The sequence below is a fragment of the Schistocerca piceifrons genome, chromosome 11 (genome assembly GCF_021461385.2).
Source record: "Schistocerca piceifrons isolate TAMUIC-IGC-003096 chromosome 11, iqSchPice1.1, whole genome shotgun sequence".
NCBI classification, from domain to species: Eukaryota; Metazoa; Arthropoda; class Insecta; order Orthoptera; family Acrididae; genus Schistocerca; species Schistocerca piceifrons.
In genome coordinates, this window is record NC_060148.1 from 14,208,857 (window position 1) to 14,221,102 (window position 12,246).

Sequence of the window (12,246 nt, forward strand, 5' to 3'; positions counted from 1 at the left end):
TTTTTGACTACGCCTCATACTTTCTACACTTAATGTATGGGGTGTGCACAACTTCTTTTGCAACTACTAGATCAGCACTTCACTTACGGTTCTAGAATGACCATATACGTCACTTTTATACTGATGTCCCTCCTAAGAGTCACCAACTTTATGTGCCCATTTGATAGAGTGGCCTAAAATTAGTCTAGTGCGATATATTTTGTATTGATACGTATTAACAGGAACATTAAAATACAATGAATTACCAGTGCTCCGGCCAACCTGTGTGTCACTCTGAACCATGTCGAGTGCTACCATCATGAAGCAGCACTGCACAGCTGCCACTGGAGCTCTGGTCATTATTTTTTTAATGTTTCTGTTAATACATACAGATAAAACATATATCATACTGGACTCTATCAAGTGAGCACATAAAATTCGACTTTAAAAATAACTTTGCTCATAATGGGAAACAAATCGACACTTTCCATTACCACACGAAACATGTGACGAATCAGTCTGACAACTCTTAGGAGGGGCATCCCTTGCTAAATTAGACAAAAGTCCAACACAGAAATCTTAATTTAGGTCTCTGTATTCAGTGAACACTGTATCAGTGAATGCTGATAGATAATTAACTTTTGTCATACACTCTCTAACCCTCACAACTTAGCAAAATGATATCATATTCTACATATCACTAAAAATAGACAAGGTGACACAAAATGAGAATGAAAGGAGACAACAGTTCAGAAGCAAGCACAGGCTGCAGACCCAACCACCTCAGACCTGAAGCAGAAGCTGCAATTACAGAACATATTCCAAACTAAACACACGGTGCAATAAGATAAATTCATCTCAGAATCATCACTGAAAAAACAGTACGAGACGAACACTGGTTAGTCGTAATCATTTTTATGTGAGTTTCTCTGTAAATAGTCTCTGTCAAAAACAACAGCAGTAAGTGGGAACAAAAACAATAAGATCAAAAAACACTGTCGTAAAAATTTATTTTTTGTACGATTCTTGCTGAAATTGAATGCTTTGTTGCAATATGACAGTACACATCAAAAACCAGAAAAACACACCTGGTTTTAAAGATAACCACATAAATTTATCTATTCTGGAAATGTCCACTTTATTATTAATACTTTACAAGTGTAACAGTGGTTTGTGAAAACAACTTGCATTTACTCGACTGCCAATTTGCAACCATTTTAATAATTTATTTTACTTTTCAATTAAATTCAGCCAGAATAAATTTTCATTTTGCACCAGAAAAAACAAATAACACTCAGTTTCACTCAAACTACAAAATTAATCCATCACCATAAAAAGGAGCTGAAAAAATATAAACAACACAAAAGCTGTAAAAAATAAAAACAAATTAATGTTGAAACTACTACAAAATGGAAAGAAACTCCACCTGAAACAAATTTTCTGGGCAGAGCTCGACAAACAGGAGATAAACGAGAATATACACACGGACGATGCACAACACGAAATGGACGGGACAGTAACAGTAATGACACAGACGAGAACAACATGTGACGAACACAGCTGCCGTACGATGACAACAGTTCTGCATACTGACGCTCACACAGAGTCTCATCCAGCTTCTGGTTAATGTAGATTTTCCTCAAGTACCCGAATACTGCAGAAACTGTTATGCTGCGACCGTGCCAGTTTGGATTTACAATGGCAGCACCATATGCATTTTGCTGTGTTTTGTGAAATGCTGAATTTGACACTTCTACAGATTTAGAGCAAAGTGCCAATCTTTGCATCATTTTGAAAGCTTATTGAGATTTGCCTGAATATTTAAGCAGTTTTTTCAGATAGTAGTTTATCAAATATCATTACATTATCTAAAAAAACATAAGATGATGTAATTATTATTATCATTATTACTAACTTTAGTGGCCACAGTGGATCACTTGAGACACACAGAGTTCAACTTTTCTTTGAAAGTTGTACTATTCAATTCATGCCATCTGCCCAATACCATTTCGGTCTTTCCAATAGTACTCTGCACAATTTGTCTGAAATCTCTAAAACCCTCCCACCTGTAATTTCCATTGAATATTTGTGTTTCTTTAGAAGAATATTTATTTAATTTTGTTCTTTGCATCTGTTACCTTGAGTCCAATTGCTTGAAGATCTTACTGAATTTCTCAGATCCATCGGCCACTTGTCTTCTTTCTAAATTGTTGTAAAATCCTGTTTCCTTAAGAAAGAAATAAGAGATTCTTTTCTTCTTCACTGTGCTGGTTCGAGTGTCAATCTCGATAGACAGTTTCTTCGGGTAGGATTCTCCAGGCTCCTTCGACCTGGTATTTTTTATTTATTGATGACTCTTCTTTCATTTTTGACAAGCTGATCAGCTCTTCCTTAATTTTTAATATGGAACAGAGTTTCACAAGCACAAGTGGCTTCTGGGAGAGCTGTGTTGAATCTTAAGTGTCTAGTGAGGAGCATTCCTTATTACCTGTCGACCAAGTTAGAAATTGAGATTCTTAATTTGTTGGTTATATTTATCCATGTGTCTTTCTCACTTTAGTTGTGCTTGATGATTTCACCAAAATCAGTTTTCTCAAAGAACACTCATAATCCTATTTTCAAGGATTTTCTTCTTCTTCTTCTTTTTCCTGGGCAAGAACTTTTCCATGTTAAGAGTTGAGAGAGCTAAATCACTTGCAAATCCCAGCCAGTTAGTTCTTACTTAAGATTTTGCTCCAATTTTATGTAATGTGGATTTTCCTTTTAAAATTTCACGATTAATATTGTCTAATAATAATAATAATAACAATAATATTTACTTTGTTCATATCACTCTCATAACAAGAAATGAAAATTTTACGAACACCGAAGCACTCAATTTCATCAACCGTCTGATTCGTTACTCCCCAACTGCTGTAAGACACACAATGGAAACACGGAGACTGAGCATAATTTAGTGCAGGATCAAACTCTGTGTCAGCAAATAACATGGAAACTTACAACTTCAGCAAAATACAACTGCTGAGCTGAGAAAGAAGAAACAAACAAAACTACAGCATCAGACGGACAAAGGCGAGTGCAGAAGACACAACTGAAGAGATCTCCTCAAACGACCAATTCTGGGAATGCCACAGAGGGCGCGTTGTGCCGTGTGCGATCTCTGCCTTACTTCCGATGTTAATCAGTTTCCTCTAAATATCGCGAAGTGCGTTCCCCAAAGTGGGAATGGTGCTTGTCACATTTTGTTTCTGTGGACTGTAGTGTGTACACGAGGCAATGATTATGCAACCACACAATCCAAATACGTGACAAGTTTGCTATTCGGGAACCAGAATTTCATTACCTTAAATTAAAAAAAGATCCTCTCTTAGGTGGCACGTACAAGAAATTTCTATCGTCCAAACAGAACTTTTTGTGTTTAAAGCAGACAGCTGCATATAAATGTAGCAAGCATGAAATAATGGTTCAAATGCACACTTCTTTATTTCCCCTATTTAGACCATTCTGTCTCCCATTGGTTGTTCCTTTCATTTTTTTCTGTTTTATGCACTACAAAATGGTTGTCAACAGCCCCCAACTGTATAAACATTGCTTTTGTTTATTATACATCATTTGCTGATGCCACTAACATTTTTCTTCAGTTCCACAGATAGTGTTTCAAACAGTAATTCCTGTTATCAAGTGCACTCAGCAAAAAGAAAAAATTTCAAAAATAACATATAATTCAAACAACCAAGAGCAGTTATGAGACTATGAATCTGTTAGTTGGAATCCGGTAATGTTCTCTTGCTTACAACCCCCCCAAGTAGCATTAATAGCAGCAGCTTGATATCCAACCCACCCACAACTTTTTATTAGGGGTGGTGGACTTGGTAAGAATTAATCTGTATGGTCATCACATCAATTTTCGCCGAAGTGGCACTCAATAATTTTCCAGAATTTCCCAGGCTCACAGAATGGAAGGCAGAGACCGACGTGACAGGCAACCGCGACCCCCCACGAGCACCCCGACGAGAGAGACCTGGCTCGATGACCGACATGAGCATGCCCACGGCCTGCCCCTCGGCATTGACGATGATGCACTCGACAGCAGACGTATCGGCGGTGACAGTGACCGGCAGCAGGCGGCGGCCGCCCCACGGGTAACGCTGCAGCGCGTGTGGGTGTTGAGCCATGCCCGCTTCCGCACCGTCGTCGTTGTCGTCGCTCTCGGGCGAATGCCGGAACTCTATCTCCATCTGCTCCGCACTGTGGTAGCTGCACGAGAAGGTCACCACCGAGCCGACGGGGCGGCGCACGCGCTGTGGCACCAGCTCCATCAGGAGCCCGCCTGTACGACGCCACACCGCCCCGCGGCTTCACTCAGTTCTGCCACCTACGAGGCTACTGCGGACGCAGGTCCGGAGACAGTGTGGCAGTTTGCGAGAAAGTGTAAAGGAGAGGGCGGGAACAAGAAGGAAGTTACGGAGGAGGTGCAGTGAGTGGTGTAAATGAAACTGATAAGTCTTCAGTCTGTGTAGCCAGACGTGAGGTCGGAAAAAATTTCTCGATAGTACCGCAGCCTCTAGAGGTGAGGACAACACAGAGGAAATTATTGAAGATATTTCAAATCTCTTTAAAAACTGGTGAAAATGTGCATTTATGTTATCACACACATTTCATTTTTATAATTTAAAACATCATTAATCGTAGCATTTTTCTCTGGTTTAAGTATACATCTGGAAGTGTCACCCGCATGCGTATTACCGTCGTATTTCTACATTTGGCACTGAAGATTTGAGCCCAATTTCACCTTGGCTCGCAGCACTGCACATATGTTGCTATAAAACAAGACAAAATATTGCACAACCAATGCGTATTTACATTTGTAAATTAACAATACTTATGTTCATAATTAAACATTAGCAGTGTTTTACATAAAAATTGTAGTACTCCAAATGCAAACATTTTTACATTGCGCTTTGCCACGGCTGTTATGAAACAGAATGCGTAATTTCAAGTTACTGTATTCAATCGGTATTTATTATACTGTACTTTCCATTATGCTCTACAAAGGGTGAAATCTTCATTATCTGGTGGATTTAAGTCAATCACAAATGCACATTTGTACAGTATGTTAGACTTTTGGGTAACGTGAGACTATCTTTCAGCAGCCACAGGCTCTTTACCTGATGTGTATAAAGCATACACAATTTGCCTACACTATTATACACACAAGACCAAAATTCATGCATTCATACACCACAGTGTGATTCCTTGCATTCCAATAATTACTTGACGAAAATTTTGCCCCATTCACAGTTTCGCTTGAAAACTGACATCAAAGAAATGCAATCTGGTTACATTGTAACTGTGTGCACTTAGTGTTATGGGTGAAGTTTTGCTATAGAATACTCAAGTTCGGTTCTGGATCTAGGTGTAATTTCTGTAAGCTTTTCAATATGGATATATTAAAAAAGAAATACCACATTAAGTAAAAGGGGCTGTTGTAATATTTTAAACAGAACATCAGTGACAGCATGTCAATGGTCTGGAAAGCATGGAAGTGTGTACTGCTTGGAAGAGAATGGAATAAATGCTTAAAAGGTAAAATACGCCTTTAAAATTGCAATGATAAAAACAATTTTACTCTAATTTATGTGTTACTATTAAATTAGTGCACGTGTTTTGTGCAAGACCTTCTACAACTGCTGTATAAAAATCTAAATTAGAAAATAAAAAATAATTACAACTAGACATAGAATCAAACTTCAGCATTCTGATACAAAACTATATCCACTGTAGTAAGTGGGCAACATATCTATGAAGTACTGAACAGAGGTACTTTTTGTAATTTACTTGTGATTACAGTATTGTCAAATTGCCTTTCTTTGACTGAAAATATGAACAGGACAAAATTTTGTAACTGAATTTTTAAATTACTAGTATGCAAGGAATCGTGCTGTAGTGTCCAAGTGCTCAAATTTTGGTTCACACTGTATATAATTAATGTTCAACATGAAAACAAGACTGTGATCAGTTAAATAGAGTGCCACAGGTTACCCAAAAGTTGTACATAAAATATGTACATGCTTTAATATTAACTGACTTAAATCCATTTAATGCTGGAGGTTCGGTACTCTGAAACGAATACTGGAAATAAAAATAAATTCTGCCTAGTCTCAACTGACAAAGCTTACTGCTTTAATTCAAAGTCAAATCAGGCCAAATACATCAGTGTCAAACACAATAATGCCTAGAAAACATGGATGCAGACATTTCTTTCAGATGAAAGCAGAAATCAGACAGAAATGCTACCACTGATACGTTTTATCAGTAAAATGAAATCCATATGGTAATTTAAATATACAGCTTTTAGTAATTGCAAAGAGAGATTTGAAATAATTTTAATAATTGTGAAGGATTTATGGGCATTAGGGGCACATAAGTGAAGAAAATACCAAAGAGAGCAAAAGAAAAGGAAGGAAAATTAGGATTTAATATTGTACCAAAAAAAGTTATGTTAGTGCAAATTATTCTCAGTATTCTTCACGTATCAAATTAGAACAGATAACTTACAACAGGCCAGCAACTATAAGTGTTGCATCACACATGACTTACAACATTTAGAGATCACAAAGAAATTTTCAAGTTATCTTCACTCAAACAGTTGCTTCTAATGTAAGAAATTAACAAAATCTCTGACGCTATAATGACAGCCAGTCTCCTGAAAAAGGTGACTGAGGTTATCTTTAAAATTTGAAATATTTATTTTAATTTCATATGAGAAGAATACTGAGAATTATTTAATGCGAGAAATGTTTTTCCTGCAAGGTAAATACTGATTAAGGGCAAGCTCATATTTGACAATGAGGGAACATTAGGGTTCAACAATTAGGCAGCTACAACAATTAGGCAGCTAAGGATGAAGCACGAGATCAGATTCGATACAAGTACCTCACTCAGTGAGGTGTGAAAGGGTAGTCGAGGCATTTGTTGTTACTGAACTCAGAAGTACACTTACAAAAGAAGTGGATTTATCAGCTGGTCCGGCAAGACAACTGCAGTAGATTCTGCACGCTATTTGAAAGGATACATTATGACAGAATTATAGTTTACAATTTTCTCCTGGGTATTGCATGTGTAAAGACTTATGCACTTGAATTTTGTACAGCTTGCGTCATAACAGCAAAAACTGACACAGGTGAAAATACACAACAATAGAGGCAAAAATGTTATAGTAAACATGGGCCTGCCGATTAGTCATTCCTGAGATAAATGCAAATGTATGGTTACGAGCCGCAATGACTTCTGTATGAAGTTAGTACAAATGTTGAGATGTTAACTTTCTGTTCGTGTCTCCATCTAACTGACACAAATTTTTCATACATTGTCAATGGTTGGGAAATGTGGCAGATGCACAATGAATTGCATAGTCTTGTCAAGATTTACAAGATTGTCAGACGGATTTTGAAATAATTTGTAACTTAGTGGAAATGAATGCATTATTGCATCCAAATGCAAGGACAACATGTGAAACACCTCCTTTAACAGGTGTGAGTGTACATTAAATTGTAATGTGTAACGTGCTGAAGCAGTATTGCATCTCTTGTTAATGTTGTGAAATTTGAGTCCAATCAAATGGGGACTTAATTCAAAAGTTTACATGTCAAATACAATTATACCAAGTAGGACAATATAGCCAGTGGTGGCTCTCAACCATTCACTGTTATCTCGCAAACAACTCATTCGAGGCATATACTGATAACTAAGAGTGCTTTGAGGAATGGTTACATTTGTTTTTAAAAAATATGCAGCAGCTTTGTAAAGAGTATGCCTTGAGGACATGGGAAGTATCTTCAGTATCAGAAATATTTTCAACAGAAATTTCAAGAACCCACTCACAGACAGCAAGAAAGTCCAATAACAGTGTAGTCAGAACAAACTGTGAAGAAAAATAATATCCTATCATAAAGTTATTTACAGCATATTAATGAACAGTACATACTGAAGGCAATGAAAGAGCCTTTAGCATCACAAATGTAAGCCAATTTAAATTAGTTGTCAACCTGATACTCAATATCCGAAAGGTACAAAGTTGTTGTGCCGAGTAGCCTACTGTCTGCAGGCAGCCGTTACAGAGCTCTGTTCTCCAGTCACCCACTTCAAAATATCTGTCTCCCACGAAATCTGAAATTTGCATATGGTACTACGCTCTTTAGTGTCTCTCAGCATTTTAAAAATGTGTTCTTCATTCTAATCAGACCCAGTGTTACATTTATTCTTGAAACGGACAAAATATTTGTGTCAGGTTAAGTTACCAAATCATGGAAGGTACAATGTTTTGTACGGTGGAAATTTCAAGTCAGCTGGCAGTACCGATACAATACCCATTTGCGTATTGCTGGTCGAAGCAGTTCAGTAGGCTAAATGTCAAATGCCAACTAATTTAAATTGGACTGTAATTCCAAGGGGTATTTTGACAAAACATTCACAGAATAGCAAGATAGTCAAACAAGGATGATGGACAGTCAGAAGAAGTCCTGAAAGAGAGACCATAAGAAGATGTTTACGGGTAGAAAACTCAGTGACATTCTCACAGACACTGGGGAGAGTGTCGACGCTGACTTGGGGGCCGACCCGTACCTGTGGAGTCGCAGTAGCGGCCAGTGTAGCCGGGTTGGCAGACGCAGGTGACGCGGCCGTCGCGGTCAGCGTAGCAGCTCTCCTCGTTGCCGTTGCACGGGCAGCGAACGCAGGTGGCACTCTCCGGCCCGCGGCTCGTGTCGCGGTAGTAGCCGGGTGAGCAAGACTGTGTGGTTCGGAAAGGGCAACCTCGTTAATGTCTCCGTAGTATAGCAGTGAGAAGATGTGTCATAAAAAAAGCATCACATTAACACTCAAGTTATAGAACTACTGAATGAGCTTTTGTACGTAGGAAGGCTGGAAACATGCACGGTGTAATGTTGTTATACGTACAAGTTTATTCAGTACATAGCTCTGTTACACTAAGTACCATTCCACACATTTATTTTCACACTATGGTATAAGTCTATTCAATTTGTGATAATAGGGATTCAGTCTGTTCAGTCATATTTTCTAGAGGCAAGATATTACACGGTTCAAAAATGTTTATGGTTCTGCTATATCAAAGTCACTTTCTTTCTGTATTTTGTTCAAAAAATGAAAGACGACACATTAATTTATTTTGCAACTTGTAAATATTTGAAATAGCTGCACTGCAGCTTACAATGTATATTTTTGAAATCAGTTTTGATATATAAGCCAGGAATAATATATATGATACTTGTTCTATTTTGAGTAGTCACAAACTTCTTTGTACAGTAATACTTATGATGTAGGGTCGACAGCGAAGAGCCGTATGTTCGATTTCTTAGGAAAGAGTTGGAAGAAATGTATGGAGATGGCTGCAATAAAAAAATATCTGTGATGAAAAGATTACCACTCGTCAATTTATTCTTTAAATATCAATATAGTTTGTAGTATCTGAGTCCAAGGATCCAAAGTCACTGCACGACAATTGCTAATGAGAATGAATATCAGAATACAAGAAAGTCAATATTGCTTGTAATACTTGTTCTGTAACACACTGCAAATAACGTACAGTATTGTTTGCATAGAATGCATAAATGATTTTAGTTTCCTTTAAGTAACAAAATAAGTTACAATGGGCAACAGCTTCATTTGCCACTGTGAGCAATGGCCTCTTACGAGGTACCAAACTCCACATGTGCCCTTCATGCAGCTTGCTTTGCAATGTTTCCTCTGAAACTGTCTGAGATGGACCTTTATTCAGTGACGGCAGTGATTCTTGCCAAGTTGGAAGCTGACTGTTATCAGCAAGCATGACACTTGTCTCTGGTTGCTCCCACTCCACACATTTTTATGACCACTGTTCTTTTCCTGTGTTACAGGACTGTGAGGTATACACTGCAAAATAATACGGCCCTCGTGCAATTCCATTGTGTCATTACAAATGGGTAGCTGCCTCAGTCCACAGTCATCTGCCAACCTGCGCGCCATGGGAGTTCTCGTTGTCTCTCTTCATGAAGTTCTTCATAATCAGGCACGTGTGATTATATGCAATGCCATTAAAGTTTTGTTGGAATATTGTGATTGAGAATAATGAACAAACTGCTATGTATTTCAACTGCACAATAAAGAGAATAAGGGAGGAGGTGGGAAAACATTGCTACAAGTACTTCCGAGACTTCTCTACTTCACGAAAGTTGTGGAGCAAAGAGAAGAAAAATGTATATTTAGGTAAAACTGCCGTACAAGTTGTCCGAGGACTGACACGTAACATCCTCGTGACACACGTTCTGTATCTTAGACTGTCTGTGTTGTAGGAAGCAAAGCTGGTTGCTACACTACATTTTTTACTGCTTTTATTTTATTTTATGAGATTTCACTCTGGCAACCTGTGGTTGGACCTGTTTTGCTTTCTTTATGCAACTGTATCTTTTATCAATACCCTCCTGTGAAACTGTTCGACTTTTCACGTCTATATTTGTCAAATTATTCGTCGTACTAACATAATGTGTTTATATGACCATTTGCAGACTCACTAGCTGAAGCTTACAATTTATACGACACACAGGTTTGTACAACTGACTTCAGACATCAAACTGTACCTCCCCTCAACACGACCATTTGCACCATCCCCTAATGTTACGTCAGTACACTCTACTTCTGTAGATACACTGGACAGTCCAATATATTGGGCAATTTCATTCACGGTGTGGCCATCGCCATGCCAACACACAATACCGTATTTACTTGAATCGAAGCCGTACTTTTTTTTCCGGTTTTTGTAATCCAAAAAACCGCCTGCGGCTTAGAATCGAGTGCAAAGTAAGCGGAAGTTCTGAAATATGTTGGTAGGTGCCGCCACAACTAACTTCTGCTGTCGAATATATGTAGCGCTACACAGGCGTGCTTTACAGGCACAAAGATAAATACTGGCGCCAAAACCTCTGCGCCAGTAAAAAAAAAAAAAAAAAGTGGAAGATGAGCTTTTTTCTCCGCCCCGAATTTCGACCACTGCATTTTCATACATTATCCAACAAAGTAAATACAAATTCCGTATTGTTCATCTTCAAATGTAGCAGCTTTTCAATGTACTACGAAAATCCGACTGGCAAGACCGTTTGCAATGTCTGTCAGTATGGCCAATTCTACCTTCTGATTTTTTTTCTACCTGTGAGAAGAGATGGTTGCTAATGGGAACTTTTGTGAATTCTGAATCACATGCAGTATTCTCTTCACCATAAGAATAATACGAATATAAACATTTTGCCATGTATTCTTTCATGTTTGTTGCTATCTCATTTAAATCCTGTCTGCCTAATAAACTACGAAACTAGAGTGAGACAACACAAACGCGGAAGTATACACATATGTCATGTTCATATTCGTATTATTCTTATGCTTAATAGTGATACAGTCAGAAATGAAGCACGGCAATTGACTAGATTTTTAAATCTAAGATGACTCTAATTTCTGTGTAGAAAATAATGTACTAAAGAGGCGTCTGCAAAGATTTTCAAACGGAGAAAAATTTTCGCTAAACTCTCGTTCAGAACATCTTCTATCATACGCAGTTTATTATTTGGTTCTTGTTGATCATTATCAAAGAAAGAAGCAGTGTAAATAACAACAAATAGCAGTCTCTTGCCATTGTTTCGCTACATGCCGCGAGCGGCGACAGGTCGTGAACATTCATTATTGGAATGTGACAAACAATGCATGACACAGTACAGTAATGCATTTTCAGCTTAGAGTGATGAAAATACCTATAACAAAGAGAACGGCAATTATCAGATCAAAGAAAAATAAGCAATCAATTCAAACCAGACGAAGCACGTGAAAAACGAAGGGTACCCGCATAAATAAGGACGGAGCGCGCCTGACGCATAGCAATGGCTACCTGGTAAAGCTTAACTGCTAAGCTTACGGCTCGAACCAAACTACTGTAGCTCTATCGTCATTCAGTTGACCTGAATTCTGTCTCATTTTACAATGGACCAACTTTGTTTTGATTTGGAGGTGCGGCCTAAAACTTTTCTCTCCCCTTGAATTTCGAGTCTCAAATTTCAGCTGCGGCTTAGATTCGGGAAATTATTTTTTCCTTTATTTCGAGTCTCATTTTTCAGGTGCGGCTTAGATTCGAGTGCGGCTTAGATTCGAGTAAATACGGTAGCTCTTTTCTGCCACGTTTCAACGCTGACCAGTTTTGCTGTGCCAATTCCGTACAACTGACTGGTG

The 12,246-nt window shown here is 38.2% G+C and overlaps 1 protein-coding gene across 14 annotated transcripts in view; it reads right to left on the reverse strand.

Annotated features, from left to right (window-relative positions):
- Positions 1–12,246, reverse strand: part of LOC124720011 (basement membrane-specific heparan sulfate proteoglycan core protein) — an 801,341-nt gene that overhangs the window by 127,300 nt on the left and 661,795 nt on the right. For all 14 annotated transcript variants that reach the window (XM_047245254.1, XM_047245262.1, XM_047245258.1 and 11 more), the window contains one exon: positions 8,605–8,770. In XM_047245254.1, coding sequence (XP_047101210.1) covers positions 8,605–8,770 — 166 coding nt within the window. The remainder of the gene's footprint in view (positions 1–8,604; positions 8,771–12,246) is intronic.